The following is a 27,483-nucleotide window of genomic DNA, read 5'->3' as shown; positions in this document are numbered from 1 at the left end:
GACTGCAGTCTCAGGAAAGACCCTAAGCCAAAACCACTCAGCTAAGTTGCTTCCAAATCCCTGACCCACAGAAACTGAGACAATAAATGTTCGTTGTTTTAATTTATTACACAGCAATAGTTAACTAATACAGACCATATTAAGATGTTCCTAATATTCAGGCTTATAGAAGCTTATGATACTAATGAAGATAATTAACCATCTTCTTTATAAAAACTTAAATTGCTCCTTTCTAGCGGTCACTCAATCAAAAAGAACTATGATACTGTTTTGACAAGATTACAAAAGCATAGATATAAGGAAGAACCAAAATATGCCATTGTAATCATTTCCTGGAAGCATGCAGGGGAAGAAACATACACTTAGGGATGCATCATAGTCAGAACACAGCCACTTGGTATTAACTCTCAAAAACTCACCTTCCTATTAGCAGGAGATCGTTCCTTTTGAAACTGTTCACACTCTCTCTTTAAGCTCAACTTTTCCTGCTCTGTGGGCTTCACAGTACCTGATGAGTTTAGATGTTTTGGGAGCTTAGGAGGAAGAAGGTTGGATTCCAGTTGACGGACCTAACAAGAACCAGTATAAGAGGAAGAAATGCTAATATAACCACCCAGCCAGGAAAAACAAAAAGCGAACATAAGGAAAGTTTGTATTCAGTGCTTGGGTTTTGTTGTATTAAGAAAACTTTTTCCAGTCAAGTCTGCCAATTCTTGAAGCTTATTACATTTTTGGATTTCAAAAGATCCTTTCTAGGTAAATCTATTTTTAGTCTGATGCAACACTGAGGATCAGAGAAGGACAAAGGGACTCCTGGCTCAGCCAAACAACTGGGAGTCAATAGTGTGACGTGGCTGCCAAAAAAACATAGTCTGTAGGCACCTCTGCTCTGACATGAGCATAACTTTTAGGAGTGAAGGGGGTGACAGTCCCATTGACTTTGTATTGGACTGTTCACACCTGAAACAATGCATTTACATCAACTAAGTTCCACGAGGACAGCAACCATGTTTAGTCTGTTCAACACTGCAACTTCAGTGATAGCAGAGTTTCTGGCACATGGTAGGTGTTCTAAATGAATATGTGACTCCTAAGAGAGTTCCTCCTCAAAAGAGGTATTTAAGCATAGGTTAAACATAGTTGGTCAACTGCTTAGCAGAGGTAAAGAATTTAAACATCAGCTTAGTGATGAAAAAGATGATCTTTAAAGACCATTCTAGCCTTGAAATGCTCTCTTTTAAAAGGGGCACCTTTTCTCTTACAAGAAGTTAGACCCACAAGAACTGAGTTTAGTTTTGCCATTTTTATACTACCAGTCTTGGCGGCTAGCCTATTTGAATGAGGAATATATGGTTAACATAATTTCCATTCATAAGATCACAGATTTTAATATAGAACTGCTTATACAAAATGAAAAATATTATATAAACACAGCATGATAAAATTATATTGCAAGTAAATGATAAATTATACATTCTTAAAATAAGTCTGCCACACCAGAATACTCAAATCCATACCCTAGAATCACCGTATCAAAGAATCATTTACAAACATATGCCACCATGTACAACTTTTCAAGTTACCTTCTCCCGGGAGTGTATGAGTTCCGCTTTGGTGTTCTGTACCACAGTTTGGAGTCTCTCATTCTCTTGCCAAAGCAGCTGTTGTTCCTCATTCATCAGGTGATCCAACTTGTCCCAGGACAGCCTTTGCTGTTGGTTATGGAATCCTGATGGATGGGTGCCTATTTCTGGGGCCCAGTTCTTAAGAGAGAATTGTAGAGTTAAGCCTTAAAAACAAGCTGATTTCTTTTTTGAGCATCTTCTAATGAGAGTGAGCACATGTATATCTAGATATAAGTAAAACAATATTCTTGAATGTTGATTTTAAAAAAAAAGGTTTGGAAACTCTCTGTTTAAAATGATCTTTGGCAAAATAGTCCCGTCAAATCTAATAGCAAAGATGATTGTAGGGCAAGTCCCAGTTCCATATAGGACCCAAGCGCATAGAGATTGGGGACCTTAAAAATTACCTCATTCTTATGAAGTTATGCTTTGAACCCAAATAACTATTCTTTTGGTTAACAGAGAACACAGAGAACTCTGAAATGCACTGCTAACTTGAAAGCTTTCCCTTGCTAAACTCTACTTTCATTTTCACATATGCAATCATATCCTTTTTTAGAATCCAAAGCACGTATCATCCACATAATTGAGGCCTGAACTCAGGAATATGCTTTAAGCTACCACGGTGATTTTTTTGGATCCTGAAAAATGCTTTAAAAAAAATTTTTTTAAAGGTAAAAAAAGGGTTAGGGTTAGGGTTTTTTCTTTTTCACGTTTTGCCTTTTAAGCCAAAACATGAAAAGGAAAAAAAAAAAAAAGGTACAATCTCATTTTGAAAAAATTTTCAGCCCAGAAGTAATTTTTTAAAAATGGAAGCAACTATTATGTTTTTTTAAAAAAACACAGTTTAAAAAAAAGTATCACCAAGAGATAAAGTAGCTGAATTTAGTGCCTACTTTTATGGTAGGACAAAGTCTTAACATCTACCCAAGACTGACATACATACATTGTTCTTAATTTATTTGCACATAGGTGAAACAGCATTGTGATATATTAAAACGAGACTTACTTTCTACAACATCAAAATGTTTTTATTACTACAAAACAACTCAGCCATGGTCTTCTGACTTGCACAATTACCTTGTCACTATAGTTCCATTTATGTGAGGTTCAGAAACAAGCATCCCTAACCTATGGTGGTTCCCTTGAGGTTATCAACTGAAGGGGACACAAGAGAGCCTCCTGGGTGCTGGAAATGTTCTTTATTTTGAGCTAGGTGGTGGTTACACAAAGACAAACATACATATATATTTTACCTATAACTGTGTATATTTACATATACATACATATATGTGTATAAAAACAATCAAGTTATAGAGTTAAAATTTATGCACTTTACTGTATAAAGTTAGATCTCAATAAAGAAGAAAAGAAATTACCTCGTCACCAGCATTCTGAAGTTGCTTGTGTAGAGACATCACTTCTTGTTTTAAAGCCTCCTTTTCCTGCTGAGTCACTCGTAGATCAGATTTAATTCGGGACATTTGCAGGTTTACATTCTGCAGGGTGTCTTCTAAATTCTGAACCTGCATCATGAGAACAGTCATATACTGCGACAAATCCTCATGGTCTCACCTATAGCATGTCCATGTATGAATGAGCTAAGACAAGAGAACTCCAAGGTCCCTTCTGCTTCTACTTACTATATCCAGGTCTTTTCAGTTGCTCAGTGCAAATCTAGGATATTATGTATCTTTACAGGATGTTAAGTTATATTTAGGACAATAATGAACTACACCTAGAGCAAGGTATTGCTGGTATAGTCATCTGGTATATTACCAAGTGATATCTTACAGAACCAAGGAGTACCAACAGGCATCATGACAGATGATTTTACTGAACTTTGTAGAAATTACATTTTAGACTGTGATGTTGGTTTGTAAAGGACCTCTTAGATGAAAATAAAAACATACTTTGTAGTACCCTACTCCATGCTAACAGCTCATATATATTTCAATTTTAAAAAATTTAAATTGGTAAACAGAATGTTAATAGAGAGCTTTAACTATAATAGGGCATGAACCTGCCTTAGAAATCCTAATTCTAAATTAGAAATAAGCAGTCATTTTTACACACTATTCTCAAGCTTTCATAAATAAATAATCTCATAATGATGAGATAATCTTATGATTATTTCATAATAATGAACTTTGGGAGAAACACTGTTCAAATTATTTTACTATACTGTAAGGTGTCAAATATTAGTTAAATTGAATCATTCTGAGCCCTCTTAGACCACAACCACCTGGAACATTCTTTCCACTTGGAGTTCTGTTGGGAGATATAGGAAAATATTAACTGTGCAGATGAAATAAGAATTGTCCACATACCTTTTCCTGTGAAGCCACTAGCTGTGATTTCAAGCTTTCGCTCTGGTGTTCCCAAGACTTCTGTTCTTGCTTCATAGTAGCAATTCTGTGCTCTAAAAGACTTGATTTTGCCAACTGATTCAGGAAAAGAAAAGAGGTAACAGCATTTCTACAAACATGTCTAGCCTCATTTCACGTGCCTTCACTTATACTGAAAAGATCAAGTACCATCTCTCTACAAAGGGGATCAAGACAAGGTAAAAGAGAGACATTTCCTTGACTCCCTTTGTACCTTTAATTTTGAGGAGTCTCTTCTCTTTGGGGATTTCAATTTTTCCTTCTCATTGCCTTATGTTTTTGGGTGAGACGTGGTGGGCTGGAAGGCAATTAGAAATCCCAAGAGTGTGCCATAATAGAAAAATATGGAATGCCTATTAAGGCAGGTGGCACAAAGGCAGTGTTTTTGGATTTGCTAGGGAAAATACAGTAGAAAAAAAAGTGTCTATGTAATGGATTTCAGATTATTAAACACATAATATTTATATTATTTATATTATATATAAGTAGAATAGTGATGTATTTAAATAATATATATTAAGTAGCATAGTTACTTATTAAAATAAGACAAACTTTATATTACCGTACTTAATATTTACTAAACAACTAATCTAGACTCCTGTTAAAATCATGGCTTCAGCAATCTACAGATTTAATGTGATCCCTATCAAATGACATTTTTCACAGAACGGGAACAAATAATCCTAAAATTTATATAGAACCACAAAAGACCCAAAATTGCCAAAGCAACCTTGAGAAAAATGAACAAAGCTAGAGGCATAACCCTTCCAGACTTCAGACAATACTACAAAGCTACAGTAATGAAAACAGTATGGTAATGGCACAAAAACAGACATATGGATCAATGTAACAGAATACAGAGTCCAGAAATAAACCCACACACCTACAGTCATTTAATCTTGGACAAAGGAGGCAAGAATATATAATGGAGAAAAAAGAGTGTTTCAATAAGCAGCATTGGGAAAGCTGGACAGCTACATGTAAAACAATGAAGTTAGAATACTCCCTCACACCATACACAAAAATAAACTCAAAATGGCTTAAAGACGTATATATAAGACATGACACCATAAAACTCCTAGAAGAGAAAATAGGCAAAACATTCTCTGACATAAATCGTAGCAATATTTTCTTAGGTCAGTCTCCCAAGGCAAAAGAAATAAAAGCAAAAATAAACAAATGGGACCTAATTAAACTTAAAAGCTTTTGCACAGCAAGGGAAACCATCAACAAAACAAAAGGACAACTTTAAGACTGGGAGAAAACATGCAGAAACGATGTGACCAACAAGGGATTAATTTTCAAAATATACAAACAACTCATACAACTAAATATCAAAACAAAACAAAAAAACAAAAACACTAAACAACCAAATCAAAAAATGGGCAGAAAACCTCAACAAACATTTCTTCAAAGAAGACATACAGATGGCCAACAGGCACATGAAAAGATGCTCAATATTGTTAGTAATTAGAGAAATGCAAGTCAAAACTACAGTGAGGGATTACCTCATACCAGTCAGAATGGCCATCATCAAAAAGTCTACAAATAATAAATGCTGGAGAGGGTGTGGAGAAAAGGGAACCCTCCTTCACTGTGGTGAGAATGTAAATTGGTGCAGACACTATGGAGAACAGTATGGAGCTTCCTTAAAAAACTAAAAATAGAGTTACCATATGATCCTGCAATCCCACTTCTGGGCATATATCCAGAAAAGACAAAAACTCTAATTAAAAAAGATATATGCACCCCAGTGTTAATAGCGGCACTATTTACAACAGCCAAGACATGGAAGGAACGTAAGTGTTCCTTCCTACAATGGAATATTACTCAGCCATAAAAAAGAATGAAATAATGTGGACCTAGAGGTTATCATACTAAGAGAAGTCAGTTAGACAGAGAAAGACAAATATTACATGATATCACTTATATCTGGAATGTAACAAATGGTACAAATGAACTATTTACAAAACAGAAACAGACTCACAGACATAGAAAACACACTTATGGTTACCAAAAGAGGAGGAGGAGGGAGGGATAAATTAGGAGTATGCGATTAACAGATGTACACTACCATATCTAAAATAAACAACAAGGATTGACTGTATAGCACAGGAAATTATATTCCATATCTTGTAATAATCTATAATGGAAAAGAATGGGAAAAAAGCAGTACATACACACACATACATGTATAACCGAATCACTGCTATGCACCTGAAACTAACACAATATTGTAAATCAACTATACTTCAATAAAAGAAAAAAAATCATGGCTTCAGGAGCTCTAAGGTCACAAAATGCTGTTCTAGGAGACTTTTAGGCTAACATGTAGCCCCCCACGTGCCACTGGTGTTAGAGAAATGCTCATTATGGTACACACTGTCCAATGATGGTAAAAAAGTCTTATTTTTACTACCTTATCAACACAGCTATTTAATTCTTCACTTAGAGCTTCCTTTTCTTTCAGCAGTTTTTCATTGTGGCTTAGAATACTAGAAATTTTTTGCTGGAAGTCAGAGAGATTGGGACATCTGTGCAGCTGTAAGAGATAAACAAGCCCACCCATCACGTCTCATGGTTGTATTTAAAAAGATGTATTTATAAACAGGACATTTTCATGGCTGCTGCTGTTTCCCTATCTGTAGATATTTCCCAGGACATATAAACTCTAGGGGACTATAATTAACTTTAACAAAATGTTCCCTGCTGGCTTCTCTCTATTCTTCAACTGACTGCTGAAATGTCTGCTTGGACAAAATCAACCAGACATTAAGTAATGGTCCTAGCTTTCTGTTTTACCTTCAGGATAAAATAAATAACATACTTCCATTCTGTCATGAATTTAACTTGTATACATATAGCACAAAACATTTTCCCCATGTTTTTTAACTAGAAAAAAATCTTTTTCAATCAAGACTATGGAATTGGCATCAACCAAGTACAATGTATCAACCAACAAAAGGGGAAGTTTTTTTTTTTTTAATATTTATTTATTTATTTGGCTGTGCCGGGTCTTAGCTGCGGCATGTAGGATCTAGTTCCCTGACCAGGGATCGAACCCGGGCCCCCTGCATTGGGAGCACGAAGTCTTTCATCGCTGGACCACCAGGGAAGTCCCAAGGGCAAGTTTAAAGATAAATCAAGCAGTGTTTTTCAGCACGTTCTGCATACCCTTCCCTTTGGAAGATGCCTAAATTGACTTGCTAAGAAAAAGGTTGCTGGTATGTACACACTGGCTTCGTCCTCTGCACTTTATGGCATCAAGACAAACGGAAAACTTTTTGTTCCTTTTCATCATCAGCCTTAGCACTACTGACATTTTGGGGCAGGTAATTCCTTGCTGTGGGAGACTGTCCTATGCACTGTAGGGTGGTTAGCAGCATCTCTGGTGTTACCTATTAGATTCCAGTAGCACAGCCTGCCTCCCCATACACTGGGTGTGAAACCCCAAAATGTCCCCAGACATTGCTAAACGTCTTGGGGTGGGGGAGCAATTTCCACCTCCCCACAACCACTGCTTTAAGGAGACTGATTGTTTCTTACACTTCTTAACCCTTCCCATAGTTCATATGTTTTCAATTTCCCTCTACTTCACTTGGCTTTCAATTTTCAGTTATTTATTGTCATTATGATTTTACGGCCATCTTTCAACTTTTTACCTAAAGTTCTTTTACATTTAGCTTTAGGAATAGTATGACAAAATGGACTTTAAGGATTGAATCTTGTCTTCAACTGGCAACAAATCCAGCATAATTTACAAATCTAAACAAGTCAGAAGGATGAAGGAAAGTGTAAAGAACCTGGGCATTGGTTAACAAAGGCCTTTTTTCCTTTGCTCACTACCCCATCCCCAGACCCTCACAAAGCCTGGTACCATTTTGGGTGTCTACAGACTGGTATGTGACTACTGCTGATGCTATTCGTGTTTCTTTTCAATGCAACAGATAATACAAATAAAAATGTTTTGTGAACAAGAAATTATTATGTCATACAGAGCAGCACAGGCTTTCTAGGTCCAAGCTGTGTGGAAGCAACAATGGGCTGACACCACCTTAACCCTTGTGATCCAAGAGTCCAGGTGCCTTGAACAACTGCCCACCAAAAGCAAAAGGGCTCACTGTTTTTCCATCTCACTATTTACATCAATGCTTCAAAAAAAAATGCAATAAAAATGTGCCAAATGATGTCCTCATCGTACTATTTTACTCCCAACTCGGCTCCTTTTCTTCTGATCCCTAGCTTGGCAAAATCACAAAGCATACATTTCCCATGCTATGGATTTGGAATCCACCATTATCATCTGAAAGGTTGAACAACAGACAGAAAATGATAAAGGAGAAAAGTATGCCCAAGTTAATTAGGATTAATTTAGTAATAACAGCTCTGGAATACTTATATACCACAGAAGAGCCTTTTAACTTCTGGAATGTTTATATGGACAGACAGCTTCTGCTATGGCAGAACAGATAAACTTTGCATAGCAGCATCTGGCTTGAAAAGGTTCTTATAAAGCACCTATCGGGTACCAGTACTGTATTAAGCACTGTAAGAGATACAAATTCCCTGAGAGTCTTATAATCCTATTAGGAAATCAAGACTTACAGGTGTCAATTAGGAATCAACATGAACATAACACACTCAGTGGTACAGACTCAGCATTCAGAGAAGGACACCTTTATGCTCATAGGCTGAATAGGTATAAGAATTTTATAATCTAAGGATATCATAATATTAAAGTAATCCTTTGGTGAAGCAAATAAATAAAATGGAAAAACTAAATTCTCCTAGTGTAAATCAGGATTGCTCAAACTGAGGGATTCATGTGCTCATTGAAAAATTCAGAATAAAGAATAAAATTGGACAACGTTCAGAATATATTAAGGTGAACCCTCTTTTATACTTAAAATTAGGTCTTTGTTTGAAACTTTGAAATGTGCTTCTTAAAGCCAAATTCATAGGTGAGACTGCATCCCTGATAATGTTCTAGAATCTACTCTCCTGCCCAAGATAGATGCCTCAAACTCACTATGAGAAAAAGGGATGATGAGGGACCAGCTTCACCTGTGTCTCACAAATCTGGGTGAATAGTTATTAAAGTTATGAGTAAGAAAGTCACCATCTTTTTAGACAAATTTATATTATTTAACACCTGGCCGGGAGAAGGTAGAGCAACAAATTTCCTTTTTTTTTTTTCCTGCTGTACGCGGGCCTCTCACTGCTGTGGCCTCTCCCATTGCGGAGTACAGGCTGTGCAGGCTCAGCGGCCATGGCTCACGGGCCCAGCCGCTCTGCGGCATGTGGGATCTTCCCGGACCGGGGCATGAACCCGTGTCCCCTGCATCAGCAGGCGGACTCTCAACCACTGCGCCACCAGTGAAGCCCAAATTTCTTAAACTGAAGTGGTTATGGTTCATTTATAGTAACAGAATGTCAGTCTACAACATGTAAGTTACATAACTAGAACAACATTTAGAGAATTAGCAATAGGAGCCCTTATAAATAGACTTGTACTGCAAGCCCTCAACTTTACTAAGTAATAAGCTAGTTAACAGGACTCAGTAAAAAGGACATTTGGTGGCTAGAAAAGTCAGACCATCAGGTGCATATTATTCTATGAGCCCCCCCATACCTCCTGTCCCCACCTAAGCAACACACAATCTTACTTGTTTCATTTTCTCCAGTTCATCTTTGAGAAGGAGGTTTTCCTGTTCCACAATATGAATTTGTAGTTTAACTTCAGAAAGTTCTGCCTCCAGAGAAGACACTAAAGTAGAAGACTAAGAAAAAATTTTAAAAGTCATATAATACACATATTCATTTAGCCTGGGGAAACTTAGTAAGTTCACAAAAGGCAGCATTAAGGAAACACTAGTACAAATTCAGTGACACACTGTTTAATATCATTTGTCCTTATACTCAATGGAACTAACCAAAACTATCTTTTAATAGACTTTCCACTAAAATGGCATGAACATGATTTCTAAGTTTTTGAAGATTTCTTCACTGTAAAGTTACTATCTTTCTCTGGGGGGAGATGCTTTGAGACCATGCAAATAGTGTGTTTCCTTAAGCTTTTGCTTATTGATTTTAGTGTCTATCAGTGGATTTTATCTACAACAATTATTACTCTGGTGTTTGCCTAATGAAGACTTTCTATTTCCTTCTTCATACATTTATTAATTGGAATTCTCTTGTAAGGAAGAGCTGTTATTTCTCCCCCCATTATTTATGTATTCAATTTTTTTATAACAGTATGGACCTATAGATATTTATTTTATTTTGCATTTTATAATTCTTTTATGCTATGTTTTATTTTATTGATCAAATTATTCCAGCTTTGGCCATTAAGAGCTTCTTCAGGTTGTGCCCTGTCCTTTTGACATACCCCATCTTTTGGGGGGCACCTTTTTCTTTCTGACACCATGAGATGTTCCAGGCTCATCTTGAATTGACCCTGCCCCAGCCTTGGGAGCAACCATTTTTCCAAGTAGCCCGGGCTCCTCTTATACGAGAATAGTGTTTAGAAACCAAGATCTGGGTACTCGATCCATATACACACATCTACATCTCTATATCTATCTATCTGTCTATATATTAAGAAATACGAGTTTATACTAATACCTCAAATTCCAATCCAATATCAGAGGGTTCATTTTAGCCTTCTCAGTTTCCCCACTTGCAACTTCCTTTTCCAAAAATGAGAAACACAGTTCTTATTATCTACACTACGTTTACTTATCTGTTCAATTCTAGTATACACAGAGTAGTTCCAGAATTACTAACATACACCCCCATGAGAAACACATTTACTCACTAGATTATTATTGCCTTTATGTACACTTCTTTTTGTCTTAACCCTACTGTATACAGTCAAGATACTAATTTCTAAATTACTTATTTTCTTCCACACTGTAGCTATGTTATCCATTTACAATACAGTTAGGTTCATTTGTTAGTGTTTGTGTTCCATTTTGGTACCCCCCCATCTTTGTTTTCTGGATTGGTTTTAATTGTGTGTTTATTTGAGGGGGTATGCGAAGAGTATGTAAAACATTACTATGGTTCTAAGCATCAGAGCTATGTGCAAATGTTCTCAGCAGTGTCACTCCCTTCCTCATTCCTTCTATCACATTCCCATTCCTCTCTTCCATCCCTTTCCCACTCGCCCTCTATAGGTAACCATCTCTTTAGTTATCTGGTTTATCATTCCCATATTTCTTTTACATAAATTTCTGTATTTCTTTTACACAAATACATGTGTATTGCCTAATATCCCCTTCTTTCTTACATGGACGGAGACATACTATCTTAGATACTCTATTGAGCTCTTCTTTTCTCACCTAACAGTATGTCCTGGAAATCATTTCACACGAAGAGATCTTTCTCATTTGTCCATTCTTTCTTTTTCTTTTTATATAGCTGTATAATACTACTCCATGTGTGGCTATACCCATCACATTTATCCAACAACTCTCCGATGTACGGGCATCTAGGTTGTTTCCAATATTTTGCAGTTACAAACAATGCTGCAATGAATAACCAACGCTTTGCGGTGAATTTTCATATTTTTAGAGGAATATCTTTAGGGTAAATTCCTAGAAGTCAGACTGCTAGGACAAAAGGTAAGTACATATGTAATTTTGTTAGATTTGCCAAATTTCCTTCCATAAATACAATATCAGTTTATATTCCAGCAGCAATGTATGAAAGTGCCTGTTTTCCCAAACCCTTGACAACAGAATATGTTGTTATATTTTTAAATTGTTGCCAATCACATAGGTGAGAAATGAGATATCAGCGTTATTTGCATTTCTAATTCTGAGTAATTTTGAACATTTTTTCAAGGTTTGAGGGCCATTTTTATCTCTTTTTTTGGTGTGTGAATTTTTGTTCATGCATTTTTTCCTATTTGGCTATCAGATTTTGCTCCTAAGCCCTTTGACTTTTAAGAGTTCTTTACATAGTAGGGATATTAGCTCCACTCTTGGTGGTATATGATGCAAATATTTTCTCCCAGTTTGTGAGCTGTCTTTTGACTTTGTTTATGGTATTTTCTTGGTCATGCAAAAATTTAAAAAATTTAATCAGGTCATTTTTTTGCCTCTAGTTTATGAGTCATAGTTACATAGCCTTTCTCTACACCAAGCCTAAAGATGAATTTGCCCAGTTTCTACTAGTACTTGAATGTTTTACCTTTTATATTTAGACTCCTAATCCAATTGGAGTTTACCCTTATGTATGGTATAAGATATGGATCTAATTTTATTTTCAGTTGTCTACCCAGTTATCTAGGCACCACTTATTAAAAACTCCATCTTTACCCCAGTGATTTGAGAAGCTACCTTTGTTATATACTAAGTTTCCATATGTATTTGGGTCTAATTCTAGACTTCTCTTCCACTTATCTGTCTATTCATGTGCGAACACCACACTGTTTTAATAATTGGGACTTTATGTATAAGAAATTAAATACAAGCATTTCTTTTATTTACTGGGATTTCCTCCAGAAAGGCTGTAGAGTGGCTGTAGACCATACCTGCACTTTACAGTGTTCCAGTTCTTCTTTTAGATTAGACTTCTCTTGTTCCCATTCCTCACATGTACTGTGTCCTGGCTCTTTATCCTTCTGACTTAGCATTTCTGCCAGACGTTGATTAACTTCTTGCAGTTCTTGCTGATTTTGAGAATTCTTTTGGCTAAGCTCCATATTTTCCAAATCCAACTGTTGGTTTTTGGTTTTTAATTCTGAAATCTAATTAAAATTGAAATAAGTCTTAAAAACTAGTTATCCTACTTCTGCTAAAAATATATTTAGAGACTAATTGTTTTACTTTCTCTATGTAAAGTTATACACACACACATTTAATAACAGAAAAAATACATACTCATTATTACAAAGTCAATCAGTTCAGAAGTGTATGAAGAAGTGACAGACACTCTGTCCAATCCCATTCCACAGGGGTAGCCACTGTTCACAGCTGGGTACGTATCCCTACAGATTGTTTTCTATGCATACACAGACCTATATACGTGTAGTTTTTTCCTTCTTTAGAACATGCTTTTTCCACTTATAATATCTTACAGGCTCTTATCTTTCCAAATCGGTGCATTCAGAAACCACTACATGCTATATTTTTAGTGGCTATAGGGCAGCGGTCGCCAACCTTTTTGGCACCAGGGACCAGTTTCATGGAAGACAATTTTTTCACGGACCTGGGCTGGGGAGGGGTGGGGGGTGGGTGGGGTCAGGGGAGGGGGATGGTTCAGGCGGTAACGCAAGTGATGGGGGGCGGCAGATGAAGCTTCACTCTCGACCAACCGCCGCTCACCTCCTGCTGTGTGCCCGGTTCCTAACAGGCTGCGGACCGGTAGTGGTCTACGGCCCAGGGGTTGGGGACCCCTGCTATAGGGTATTCCATGTATCAAGACATTCCATACTGTATTTATCCATTCCCACACTGATAGACATATAGGTTTATTATCATTTTTTCTTTTAATTATGAAGAAACAAAACAATCTTTTGGAAAATTCATTTACACATGGTAGCATTTTGTATTTAGGATCTTATTTTTGGAAGTAGGGCTGCTGGGTTAGAAGGCGTGCATATACATTACTGTTTTGATCGATATCCCCACAATGTCTTCCTCACAGACTACCAATTTATAGTCCTATCAACAATGTATGAGTATATTTGTTTCCTCAGTCCCTTTTTAATACTAGACCAGATCAATCTTTAATTTTTGCTAATCTGACAGATGAAAAAAAGAGACTCATTTAATTTGCCCTTCCCTAATTACTAATGAGGCTAACCATCCTTTTATATGTTCTCTTCTTTTTTTCTGACTTGACCAATCATATAAATTATTCACTTTTCTACTCCATTTTGCAATTTGTTTGTAACAGTACAGAATATATTTTGGATGTTAACACCTTGTCTATTTCAAGTGCTGAAAATAGTCTTTTCCCAGGATGTCCTTGTCTTTTGACTGTTTCAGATAGATTCTCAAATGGCTTTTCCCCACACAATTGCATATTGTTGAGATTATATAAATTGGGCACTGAACGGCACAAGCTATCTAAATAAATCATAATTCTGTGAAAATATACACAGATTAACTAGTATTCTATATCTGTAAAATGCTGTTCTTAACTTTCTGCTTTTAATTGTGGTGAGGAAAGAGGAAGGAGCTAACATGAATCAAAACCACATGTGGGGACCTCCCTGGTGGTCCAGCGGATAAGACTGTGCACTCCCAATGCAGGGGACCCTGGTTCGATCCCTGGTCGGGGAACTAGATGCATGCATGCTGCAACTAAGGAGTCTGCATGCTGGCAACAAAGATCCCGTGTGCTGTAACTAAGACCTGGTGCAGCCAAAATAAATAAATATTTTTTTTAAAAAAGCCATCTGCTACAAAGAGCACAACTGAATCTAATTAAAAACAAAACAAAACAAAACCAACATAGAGCTAGTATTTCACAGGTTCGGTTTTAGAGGTTATCACCTCCCCACTCCCACTGATTATAAAGCTAGTATTCAGCACCAGAGTCTAGAAATAATATATATATTATTATATTCACAAAAAACAGAAACCTAGTTTAGAATTAGCATGAGGTGAGTTTCCATTTTGAAACTCAGGATTTACAACCTTACCATTATTAGCTATGTTTCCAGTAGCATGTGCTGTAAATTTCAAATTTAAAAAAAGAAAATTTTAGAATCAGGAAACATTGGGAAATATTCTCTCCTTACCTGTTTCTTTAAATTTTCAACCATCTTCTGAACTGCAGCTTTTTCCTGTTTTACGGTTTCTATTTTTTGCCTAAAGGGACAATGAAAATATAACTTAAGAGTTAGGCTTTAACAGTTGAAGTAAAATAGCTTTAGTCCTCACAAAAATGCCTTAAGAACATTTAAATATATGTCTTACCACATTTCTTCCTGAGATCCATTTAATTTCCCTAATTTCAGGTTAGAAATGCTGTCTTCTTCATTTAAAGTAGTAATTTCATTTCTCAAAATAGAATTCTCCTCTTGAAGCTTCTCAGATTCATATCTGAAGTACAGAGATTTTTAAAAAATAGTTATAACAAGGCAGTCATCTGGCATCTTTGGAAAATACTTTATAGTAACTTCCAATTAAACACGTACTCCATGCCAGTTAAAAAGAAAAGCCTAAATTAGTAGTCTCTTGGTGCTTGGAAATCAAGCTACGACATATTGACTCATTTCTTTTGGGATGTAAGAATTTCACTAAAAGACATTAGGGAAGTGTGACTGAAACACCTGAGCATGGAGACAGAAAGGAGACTCAATGCCCATCCTGGTTGCTGACTTTCTCAGTGGCAAGCATATGCTTTGAGCAAATTATTTATTTCAGTCTGAAGTCCTGCCTGCTCCTAAAAGACAAAAGCCACATTACTAAGCTGTATGAGCTTCAGTTTTAAACCCCAGGGTACCTAGAGAAAGAAGATTCACTACATAAATGAAAGGGCCATGTCAAAATATGTACACTAATGTTTACTTTGTGATTTCTTTCATCTCATTATGGTTTTTAGAACTAAATATGGTCTGAAGTAAAACGAGGAAAAACTACGCCGAGAATTATTTTGTTTTTTCATATCTTTAAGATATTTCAGACATGATGTAGTATTTTACAAGTTTTTTTTGGAACCAAATTTGTTAGAAGGCTATTGCAATCATATTTTATAAAGTTGAGTGAGCAGTGGTTCAAATTAGTATGTTTTTTGTCTTTGTTCTTCAAGCACGTTTATTAGAATCTGATAGCTCCTCAAAAAATTATATGTTCTAAGATAAATTTCCAATGTTTACAGAATATCAGCCTGCACTTCAAGTGATATAAGTGAAAAACTATAAGCCATGAGACACAACACTTTTTTTCTATATTAGTGTAAGAAGAGACTCCTTATCTACCAAGTGAGTTAATGATACACGAAAGGCATTCATTCTCATATAACTTGTTTCATCAAAATGAAGAAAATAACCAACATTGAGCCAAAAAAACCCCACCAAAACTATCCATCCAAATGAAGTGCTACAGAAGAGTTAAAGACTTGACATACATTGATGATGCACATGGTTAAACAACTAACACTCTCCATCATGAACTTTCACACCCTAAATGAACGACATTTATGTCCTATAGAGGAAGCAGTGCCTCCTAGGCAGGGTTATTCTACTTGTTAATACGACACAGAAGCAGAAGGAAGTCTAAAGTACTGCTCTCTTCTTGAAGACTAACAGGTTAGTTTCTCTAGGCACAGCAAGCAGCCAAGTTAGATTTGGTGAGGTGCTCTGTGGGATTCCGTGAAGTGTAGAAGGTACATACATTACCTCAGAAGCTCAACTTTTTGCTGCATCTCACTGCACGTGATTTGCAAGTCATGCATCATTGCCTTCAGCTCTTCCTCCTTTTCTCCTTGAGAAGGTACATCTTTTTGCTTAACTAAAGCAGTGACTCTTTCCCTCAACTTTCTAGTCAGCTCCTGCAGCTTCTTTTTCTCCCGTTCTAACTCTGTGATTGTGGCCTGGCGCTGAAAATGTTTGTCCTGAAGGCTGAGGAGAGCGGTGTTTTCCTCCAGTATTACTTGGTTCTGTACTCCAGGCTTTTCTTGATGTGTCTGGAGTGTTCCATGTAGCCAGGCAATTTCATGTGCCTTTACTTTTTCTAAGAGCTCTGTATTCTCCTGCTCTAGGTACTGGTTTTCTTGACAGTGTTCTTCTATAATATGGTGTACATTCATAATCTTTGGTACACACTCTTCCGGCGTCTGATTTAGTTCCAGGATCTTTTCATCAGGTCCGACTTCCAGGTTATCTAAATGGGCTTCCCATAAGGAGAAGCAGTCATACTGCAGCACTGCTCTTTCTTGCAGTTTCTCCATCTTGTCTTGAAGTCTCAAAACCAGAACATGCAGTTCCTCATTTTCTCTTTTGACCTCGTCATAACTCTTTTCCAGGCTAAGGAATGTTTCAGTCACTTCTTCAACTTTCTTTAGCTCATCCTGTAATCGGAACATTTCTGAAGTGAGTTCTTTGTTATTTTCTAGTGCTTCATCGTACCGCGTCTCCATCACTCTCAGCTCCTCCTGAAGACACTCATTTTCTCTACTAGCATCTTCATATAACAATTTATACTTGGCGGAAGCCTCAGGGATTCTTTCAAGCGTCTTTAATTTCTTTTTTAGCACAGAAACATCAAAAAGTAAGTCCTGTTTCTTTTCAGAAGCTCTATCACAGTCTGCACGTAAGATCATTAGCTGTTCCTGAAGCTGGCCAATCTGATTCTTTAGGTCCCAGGTTTCAGTCCTGGTCTCCTCACTATTTTCAAGCTCAGAAAAACTCTCTATTGATGCTTCAGACTCCTCTCTTCTGACCTCCTGTCTCTGACCAGAGCTTGTCCCCGTACTTTCCAGATCCCGGACCTCATCGCCTTGCAGGTCACTTAGGACGTGCTGCATGGTTCCACCTTCTACTTGTTTCATTCGGTTTGGCAGTAAAAATGGCTCTGTTTGTTCCACGGAATTTCCAAAAAACCCAGTAGTTGGCTCATCTAAACAAGAAGACATTACCGACTCTGGCTCTAATTTTTGCAGCCTCTGTTGCAACCTAGAAATTTCAGTTGCCATTTTCACATTTTCCTTCACTGCTCGTTCATGAGCTCTTTGCAGGCTTAAGAGGACATCTCCGTTCTCTTCCAACAGCTGCTCTCCTTGCTGGAGCAGGGACATGGCTCCACTTCCTTCCACTTCCTCCCTTCCCATTGCCTGGCAGCCATTCTGAAGCCTGGAGGGAGGAGATCCCACCTGCTCCATTTCCTTAATTTTGTTCTGAAGCCTGGAGATTTCTGTGCTCATCTCAGCCCTCTCTCGATCTGCTTTCTCACAGGTCGCTTTGTAGACACTCTCCATGGCCAGAAGCTTGGACATCATTTCCTGCCTCTCCTGGTCACGTTCCCTTTCGAGCCTTTCGAGCCTCTGGCTGGCCAGCTGCTCCGAGGCGCCTGCTTGGCACAGGACCTGCTCACGGTCCTTCAGTTCTCTTTCGTGACTGCTCTTCAGCTCAAGTATCTGGCTGGACAGCAGACTTTGCTGACTTTCCGACACAGTTCTTAGATCTTCCAGGTCTTTGAGTAGCTGCTGTCTCTCAACAACCATGCTATTCAAATGTTCTGTGTATGTTTTCTCCAGCATCTCTCTCTCCTGGGTCAGGACCAGAGAAGTCGCTTTCTCTCTCTGGAGAGTCTCTTTAAGCTGCTCCTGGGCTTCTGCACACTCCTGGGTGAGCTCATCCTTCTCAAACTCCCACTGGGATCTCTCCTCGCGCTGTTGTTCCAGGACCTCCTTCAGCTCTCGGTGGTAGTGCCCCTCCAGGCTTCGCAGAGCATTTTCATATCTCTCAGCGACTTTCTGACAGTCAGCCTGAAACTGGGCTTCTATCTGAGAGGTTCTTCTATTACACTCAGTTTCCATTTTTTCCCTAAATGTGGTCAACATACAGCATTACTGAAACTGCCATCAACTCCAGAAGCAAACAAAAAACATTTTCCCATGCATAGAAGAAGCAGCCAAGCAAACAATTCAAATATTTTCTAAACATGGTCTCCACTTATTCCTATGTGATTCAGTTATACTGAGAAGGGATCTCATTTCTGAGAGCCAGTGCTGGCAGCCATAATTAATTTAAAAGACTGACTTACCTCTCTCTGCATTTGGAAGGAAAATTTAGAAACCCAGTTCTTTGGTTTACTCCCAGACGTATTTGTTTATGGATTTTTAGCAAAAACGTAGGCTGATGTTTCACATTAAATGTTCAAATGCATATTAGCCTAAACCCTAATTTGGGAAATACATAAAATTCTTCCATTTTACTTAAGTAGACATTGGTGGATAAACAGTCATATAAACCACACATATTAACAAATTCATTATGTTTTGCTTTTTATTTAATAAAGTAGCACCGGGTTAAAGTATGAAGCACCGAAGCCCTGAAAAGTACCTGAGATTTCACGTGAGGAAAGTAAGCACAAAATGGTGTTTCATAACTCTGGAAGGAAATGTCACTTTGCCCAGAATCTAGCTTATAAATGGCCTTTCCCAGAAAACAGCAAGACTGAACTAGGAAGAAATCACATTTGTGATAATCTTATCCTCATCTGGAACCTTAAAAAGTACATGCCTGATACAAAAAATACTTTCCTCTTTCTAAAAAAAAGTTTCAATACCCCAAGGTAGGCTTATATCTAAACCACGGCAAAACAATCTGAAAAACTAAAAAAGAATCTAGTCAGTCAGTGGGCTATTATGTCTTCTGATTTTTCAAAGTCTCCTTAATTGACTGGGATTTCTGGTGCCCCCAAGGAATGGTGCCCCATGTTCCTCCATTTCCCCCATTTTCTTACCTTCCCTCATGTAGTTCCCTTTGGTGTTTTTCCAAGAGCTCTTTTTGCAATTCCTCTTTCTCAAGAGTATGCTTCTCCACCAGGCTTTTCAGCTGCTCCTGGTGAACTTGTTCTAGTTCCTGAGTCAAGCTTCTCACCTTCTCTTCTGTCCAGGCACCATTTTGAATGAGTTTTTCCCTCTCTTCATTAAAGCTTTCCTCTGCCTGCTGCAGCCTAGCCCTCAGCTCCATCTCATGCTCCAGCCTCAACTCCTCCTGCAGGTGAGCCTTTTCCTCATCCCACTTCATTTCCAGTTGTTTTTTCTCCTCCTCATGTCTGCAGATAGCCGTGTGTTGTACCTCCTTGAGTACCACTGTCTGGCCCTGAAGTTCTGCAATTTCATTTTTAAGGTCACTTATTTGTTCTTCCAAGATGTGCACTTCATCCTCATACTTTTGCTTCACGTTCTCCTGCTCCTTTTTACAGGCAACCTTGGTTTCATCTAGCTGCTTTTCATAATGATGCACCTAAAGCCGGAAAGTAAAACCACCCCAATGTTATTCAACTCAAGGCCATGGAAAGGTGATGGGGCAGTAATTACTTTTCTCCTACAAGACATTCCTCAGTTTTCCCATTTTTTGTTCTAAAGTAACAATTCAAAAACACATTAAATAAGATATTTTTAAGTCAGGCATGGTTTGATTACCTTTTTAACTTGGTTGAATTTTATTAGTTTCTGAACAACCCTATTAAAACTGACTAGACCTTCACAGAGATACCATTTGTCTCCACGGGCAAACTCAGGGCCTTAACATAGTTAATTAAATTTAAGTATTTGTTTAACACCTGTCAGGTACCCTGCAGGCCTCGTGAGGACACAAAGTTGGGTAAGACATAGCCCCTGTCATTAAGGAAAAACCACTCTAGACATGCTCATGACAACTACAAAAAAGTATACTACAAGTCAGAATAAAACATATCAAAGGTATAGGAAAAATAGTTACAATGTAACCTGGGATTCAAAGGAGGGAAAAATCACATTTGGTTGGGAGAATTCAGGAATGTAAGAGGTAGCATTTGATATAAACTCTCAAGGTTAAGTAGACTTTCAAGAGGTAGAAAGAAATAATAACACAGCACGTAATAGCATGAGCAAAAGAGGACAGTTTGATGAAGAGCAGCAAACTACCTAGTTTGGCTGGAAGATAAGGTAACTCAAATGAATGGTAAAACAGAAGACTGGAAATATAACCTAAAGCAACACGGTAAAGGGTTTTGAAGGCCAAGATTCACCTAATTTAGGAAGTAATGCTATATCAAAGGGCTTTTTAGTTTTATTAAGATGTCTTTCAATGAGGTGGAAATAATGTAATTGTCTGCAAGTTCCATGCTTGCTAGGACTGAAGGTACTACATTTTAAAGAAGCTCTCTCCTATGAGGAAAAGGCCTCACCCTTGGCCTGTGAAGCCATGCTGAGGTAGTGCGTTCCTGGTAGCCAACAGGACACAAGAGGAAATGTATAGAAAGTGCTGCTCTTTGAGGGAAAAGAATTGAGAATGTCCTACATGCAAACGCTTGTCAGAGCTCAAAGAAATCAGAGAACAGGACTGATAAAAAGGTCTTACTTTATCTTCAAGCTCCAGTCTCAGGCAACACAAGTCCCTGTGATGTTGTTCTTTCATCTGTTCGATGACCAGCTCCGCCTCGATGCTCATATTCAATGGATTGCATTCTTCAGAACCAAGCCCTGAAAACACATCGGATCTGTTGACCCTGCAGCAGGTTCTTTCAATAACACAACTGGCATCTAAGGAAGGATATCCAGTTTAATTGAGGAATAATTTTTAGCTTAAATTACTACAGATGAGATCTACTAGGAAACAACAGAAGCCAAGTATTAGGGGAAACAAGAAAAAGTGAAGGTGAACAGATTCTTTCATGTACAGGCAATGTACCAAACCTTAATAGAATCCAACAAAATAGGAGGTGGGAGTAGATGTGGAAATTGTTGCTTAAAGGTGACCTCCTCCTAATGAAAATCCTGCAGAGTGAGGTAGTTAGGTCAAACCAACCAGCCTTCTTTCCATCCAATGAATACTGAGTGACAAATTAGCAGAGGGGCAATGTGGCAGGAGAATGCATGGCCAGCATACTTGCTATGCTTTGAGGTGTTAACTTCATGGGTCAAGATATCCAACCCACCCCTCAACATTACAAAAGATTCAGTATTGTAATATTAATTTCCTGTAGTGCAGATAGGGCCTTACCTTAAATTATCAGCTAAAATTTTTTAAAGACTAGGGCATAGGTTAGGAACCTGGATGTAGGCAGATTCGACAGAAAATTCTCGACTCATTCATATGAGTTCACCTCTGCAACTGCCCATGATGATGACTGAGAAGGACACTGAAATGTGGAGCATAAGCTGAGGGCTGAGCTAGTACAAGGACAAAATGATTACATCTACTACTACGCAGAAATCTCTTAAGGCAGGCGACACAAAAAGGCTTTTCATGTGGAGATACACAGGCAGATGCAAGAAAGAGCATAAGTCTAGCATCTGGAATTGACAGTCCTGCTCTGGGCTTTCTCTTCATCTATCATGGCACATCCCCAACTGAGAAGTGATACCTGGGGTGTAAACCACCCCAAGATGACACAGCCTCATGTACCCATGAGGAGAACTCCCAGCCCTTGGTCATCTATGGAAAAGCCCAGAAAAGCTTCTGAGATACATCATATCAGTTGGGCTCCATTCTTATACCACAGTAAGGCTACAGAGTACAGACTTAGAGGAAAGGTGTTCAAGCCTGTCCCTGTCCCCCCCCCCATCCCTTATCTATTCCAGAATAAATAGGTAAGGAGAAGAATAAACAACCCTTGTAAGAACCTGTACTCCTGTTCCAAGGAGCAGTGGGGAAAACTACTTATGATGAAGAATTTATTATAAACCCTTTCTGAAACTGAAATTCAACACACGGGAGGAAAGGGGCAGGATGCCAGGAGGGAGGAAAAGAGCTGATAATGAATGTAGGAGGGTTCCCAAATGACTCTGCCTTCCAACCTTGCGACTCAAAATCCTCCTCAAAGGTACAGGCAACCAAGGTTTATTTATCTTATTTGTTGTTTTGCAGACATTTAGCACAGCCAGCATAAGGAAATCAAATTTTGTGGTTTCTGGCTGGCTCGCTCTCCAAAACACTGTCATACCAGTTAGGCACTCTTTTAGAAAGGGAGGATTCAGCAATAACTCAGTGACTGAATTCTAACACTCCCAAGGCCTGGATTCTCAGACTTGTGGCCAGTTTTTTTTTTTTTTTAAACGAAGCAAATATCCTTGTGGTTTGATTTTTCCATTTCTTTGTTGATGCATATAAAAATCAGATGGAAATACTCTCATAAAGACTTCAAGGACAAATGAAAAAACAGACCACAAGTGAAACAGCTCAAGAAAACAGCACTGCCAAAGTCTTTTTTTTTGACGGGGGGAGGGCTGGGGTGGGGTGGGATTGCCAACATTTTGCAATTCTACATTCAACCACGGTTTTAAAAACAAAAGTCAAAGGCAGAGACTCTGAAAAGATGGCGTCTGAATGGCTTACCCTGGTCAGGCTCGACGCAACCACTGTTAATATCAAGTTCTTCTGATGGTGAGTTTTTCGAGGGAAGTCTGAGCACTTTGCCTTGTGCACGATATTCTTCCAGCTCAGACTGGAGTTCATCTACTTGGTCTTGTAATAGCTGGAGTTTAAAAACCAATACAAGTCTTAGATGTGATGTCAAAAACACAAGCAACAAAAGAAAAAATAAATAAACTGTACATCATCAAAATTAAAAACTTTTGTGCTTCAAAGGATACCAACAAGAAAGTAAAAACACAACCCACAGAATGGGAGAAAAGTTTTTGTAAATTATATATCTGATAAGGGACTTGCTTGTAGAATATATAAAGAACTATTACAACTTAATAATAAAAAGACAAATAACACATTTCAATATTCAACAAAGGACCCAAAGACACATTTCTCCAAAGAAGATAAGCAAATGAAAAGATACTCAGTGTTATTAGCCATCAGGGAAATGCAAATCAAACTCACAATGAGATACCACTTAATACCCACTAGGATGGCTAAAATAAAAAAGACATACATGTATCCCCATATCCCCTCCTTCTTGAGCCTCCCTCCGTATCCCACCCCTCTAGGTGGTCACAAAGCACTGAGCTGATCTCCCTGTGCTATGCAGCAGCTTCCCACTGGCCATCATTTTACATTTGGTAGTGTATATATGTGCATACCACTCTCTCACTTCGGCCCAGCTTCCCCTCCCCCACGTGTCCTCAAGTCCATTTTCTACATCTGTATCTTTTTTCCTGCCCTGCCACTAGGTTCATCAGTACCATTTTTTTAGATTCCATGTATGTGCATTAGCATACAATATTTGTTTTTCTCTGTCTGACTTACTTCACTCTGTATGACAGACTCTAGGTCCATCCACCTCACTACAAATAACTCAGTTTCGTTTCTTTTTATGGCTGAATAATATTCCATTGTATATATGTGCCACATCTGCTTTATCCATTCATCTGTCAATGGACACTTAGGTTGCTTCCATGTCCTGGCTATTGTAAATAGAGCTGCAATGAACATTGTGGTTCATTGCCACAATGAACATGACTGAATGAAACATGACTCTTTTTCAATTATGGTTTTCTCAGGGTATATGCCCAGTGGTGGGAATGCATATGTATACATATAGCTGATTCACTTTGTTTGTGGTACGGCAGAAACTAATACAACACTGTAAAGCAATTATACTCCAATAAAGATATTTTTTTAAAAAGACATATAATAACAACTGTTGGCAAGGATGTGGAGAAATTGCAACTCTCATATTGGTGGGAATGTAAAATGGTGCAAACATCTTGGAAAAAATTTGGCACTTCCTCAAAAGGTTAAACATACAGTGATCATATGACCCACGAATTCCACTCCTAGGTACATACCCAAGAGAAATGAAAGCGTATGTCCACACAAAAATTTGCACACAGGACTTCCCTGGTGTCACAGTGGTTAAGAATTCACCTGCCAATGCAGGGGACATGGGTTCGACCCCTGGTCTGGGAAGATCCCACATGCCGTGGAGCAACTAAGCCCATGCACAACTACTGAGCCTGCGCTCTAGAGCCCATGAGCCACAACTACTGAGCCCATGAACCACAACTACTGAAGCCCGCGCACCCTAGCGCCCTCACGCTGCAACTACTGAGCCCACGCACCGCAAATACTGAGCCCACGCACTGCAACTACTGAAGCCCACGTGCTCTAGGACCCGTGTGCCGCAACTGCTGAGCCCGTGTGCTGCAGCCAGTGAAGCCCGTGTGCCTGGAGCCCGTGTGCCACAACAAGAGAAGCCACCGCAATGAGAAGCCCGCACACCGCAATGAAGAGTAGCCCCCACTCACCACAACTAGAGAAAGCCCACACAGCAACAAAGCAGCCAAAATAAATAAATAAATAAATAAACAAACCAGTGTGTACGTGTCCATCCCAAACTCCCAGTCTATCCCTCCCTCCCACCCTTCCCTGCTGGTAACCATAAGTTTGTTCTCTAAGTCTGTGAGTCTGTTTCTGTTTAAAAAAAACAAAACAAAACCAAACTTGCACACAAGTGTTCACAGCAGCATTGTTCACAATATTCAAGATAACCCAATGTCCATCAACTAATGAATGGTTAAATAAAATGTGGTAGAGCTATATAATGGAATATTATTCAGCAATGGAAAGAAATGAACTACTGATACATGCTACAGTATGGATGAACCTTGAAAACGTATGCCAAATGAAGGAAGCCAGTCACAAAGGATGACATATTGTATCATTCCATTTATAGGAAATGTAAAGAATAGGCAAAATCAAAGAGACAGCAAGTAGATTATTAGTCGTCTAGGGCTGGGGGTCATGGGAGAGATTACAGCTAGGTGGAGAGGTAGTTTCCTTTTGGGTGATGAAAATGTTCTAAAATGAATTATGGTAATGGTTGCACAATTCTGTGAATATACTAAAAGAGACTGAATTATACACCTTCAATGGGTGAATTGTATGGTTATGAAAAACTGTTTAAAAAAATAAATAAGTGGACAAATTTGGGGAATTTTTGGAGGTAGAGCTGACAGATTTTACTGATGAAATAACTAAAAGCATAGGAGAAAACACCTCTACTTGATTAGAGTCAAGAGCCATAACTTATTTATAAGAGTGGCATAAATGTTTCGTTTCTTTTCTCAAAGCGTGCACGTGTATTTCCTGAGAAGGCAGGCTATGAACAACCTCATAAGGAGGTGATTGTTTTCTTCATTTTTGCCCAAGTACAATGTTCACCTAAAGCAGTTAGAACTCAGTTATGCCTACCTTGTTAAAATAAACAAGTGTCTGTGGCTTAAGGAAAAAAAAATACCCCACATTCCTGAGCTTCGGAGAGTTACTTTTTTAAAAAATCAAAGATTCCTATTATTTATAAGGATGTTTTTGTGTCCTCTGGTAGGAATTTGTAATGCCTTACTACTTAAAGACTTGAGTGGTTTCTGCTCCATTTGCATTTTGTAAATAAAATAAGGACTGTATTCAGGAAAAAAAACCACAGAACAAAAGCAAATTATATCAGCCTGCGTTGATTGCTCAGGAAAGACTAGTTTTGGAATAAGCACATCAACATGACCACGTTTTCCTTCTCTTAGAATAAAACTTTATTTTCCTCCAATTACTGGCAATTTCCGACCCAGATAAAGCAGACAAATGCAGTTTGCATGATTCTCTCGTATTTCAGGATACTAAACAATAACATTAACAACCAGCACGTAGGTTAAGTGTTTTCTGTGTCTCAGGCTCTGTTCTAAGCACTTTACATATATTTACTCATTGACTCTCCACAACAACCTTATCTGGTGGGTACTCTTATTTTTGCTATCTCATAGGTGAGGAATTGAAACACCCGCAGATTAAGTGATGTGCTCATGGCCACACAGCTAGTAAATGGTGAAGCAGTATTTGAACCCAGGCACTCCTCCGCTAAGTTCTCTTCAGTCACTCACCCTGCACTGCTGCCCATATTCATTTCTCATCTGTGTCAGCCTTTCTTCTTGCAAAAAGAATTCAGCACTGCTGGGATCAAGGTCACCAAACTAGAAAATGAAAAGGGCAAAGTTGTCATTTTTTCCAAGTGTCCTTCTTTGACCTATAATGTACCAAAGACCCAAGTTTCTGGTGTTCACCCAGTGTCTGGAGTATGAAAGGAATGTGACATTTAAGCAGAAACACCATCAATTAGATGATGGGGAGAAGATTCTAGAGTGATGTGTTCAGTCAAAGCAGAGATTGTTTCTCAGTGCCACGCCATGTTTCCCTCGTATAAATTAAATCCCTGCAAAAATGACAGCTTCCTTTAGTCACATAAATAATTCCATAGAAGAAATTTTCTTGGTGGCATAGCTTCTGTTCTTTTGAGTGAACTACACTTTGGGGCTACATAGCAGGAAATCAAATTTAAAGACTTACCTTTTCTGCCAAAACATTTTCCAAATTTCGCTTAAGTTTGTTTGTCAGATTCTCATACTCTGCCAACTTCTCTGCATTTTCCAGAAGCTCATTTTCTAGACGACTGTTTTCCTGAAGAAATTTGAGGAAATTAAGTGGGCACAGATTAAGAAATAAACTGTTGTACCATTTTATAGCACACATACATCAATGCTCTAGATCGAGAAAATGTGTTCATCTTGAAAGTTTCAGTACATTAGAGCAGAAAAAGTAAATATTAAAAAACTTATATCTATCTTATAACCTCAAAGCATGTCTCCTGGAGGCATGCTTTTCTTGATCCTACAGAACCATGCTGCCCAACAGTGGTCACAAGCAGTCACAGGTAACTATGGAGCACCTGAAATGTATACAGCACAAACTGAGATGTGCTGTGAATATAAAATATTCACCAGATACTGAAGAGTTAGAACAAAAACTCAGTAATAATTTCTGTAGATGAATTACAAGTCAAAAAGATACTGTTTTGGAGATA

The 27,483-nt window shown here is 38.2% G+C and overlaps 1 protein-coding gene across 9 annotated transcripts in view; it reads right to left on the bottom strand.

Annotated features, from left to right (window-relative positions):
- Nucleotides 1–27,483, bottom strand: part of NIN (ninein) — a 104,928-nt gene that overhangs the window by 16,582 nt on the left and 60,863 nt on the right. For 4 of the 9 annotated variants that reach the window (XR_014296334.1, XM_082647872.1, XM_082647873.1 and 1 more), the window contains exons 13-27: nt 26,970–27,080; nt 26,507–26,596; nt 23,019–23,157; nt 21,042–21,223; nt 19,438–19,943; nt 16,371–18,515; nt 14,947–15,072; nt 14,769–14,838; nt 12,552–12,767; nt 9,679–9,792; nt 6,432–6,554; nt 3,956–4,069; nt 3,005–3,151; nt 1,584–1,763; nt 420–569 (exon numbers count right to left, since the gene is read on the bottom strand). Coding sequence is in view for 8 of the 9 variants with exons in the window: in XM_082647872.1 (XP_082503998.1) it covers nt 420–569; nt 1,584–1,763; nt 3,005–3,151; nt 3,956–4,069; nt 6,432–6,554; nt 9,679–9,792; nt 12,552–12,767; nt 14,769–14,838; nt 14,947–15,072; nt 16,371–18,515; nt 19,438–19,943; nt 21,042–21,223; nt 23,019–23,157; nt 26,507–26,596; nt 26,970–27,080 (4,413 nt within the window). In the remaining variant the exon portion in view is untranslated. The remainder of the gene's footprint in view (nt 1–419; nt 570–1,583; nt 1,764–3,004; nt 3,152–3,955; nt 4,070–6,431; nt 6,555–9,678; nt 9,793–12,551; nt 12,768–14,768; nt 14,839–14,946; nt 15,073–16,370; nt 18,516–19,437; nt 19,944–21,041; nt 21,224–23,018; nt 23,158–26,506; nt 26,597–26,969; nt 27,081–27,483) is intronic. The other 5 variants (XM_082647874.1, XM_082647875.1, XM_082647878.1 and 2 more) reach the window with 3 other exon arrangements.

Source organism: Grampus griseus, assembly GCF_964374135.1.
Source record: "Grampus griseus genome assembly, chromosome: 2".
Lineage (NCBI taxonomy): Eukaryota > Metazoa > Chordata > Mammalia > Artiodactyla > Delphinidae > Grampus > Grampus griseus.
Note: the sequence above shows the minus strand (reverse complement) of the source record. Positions and strands in the feature narration are given on the sequence as shown.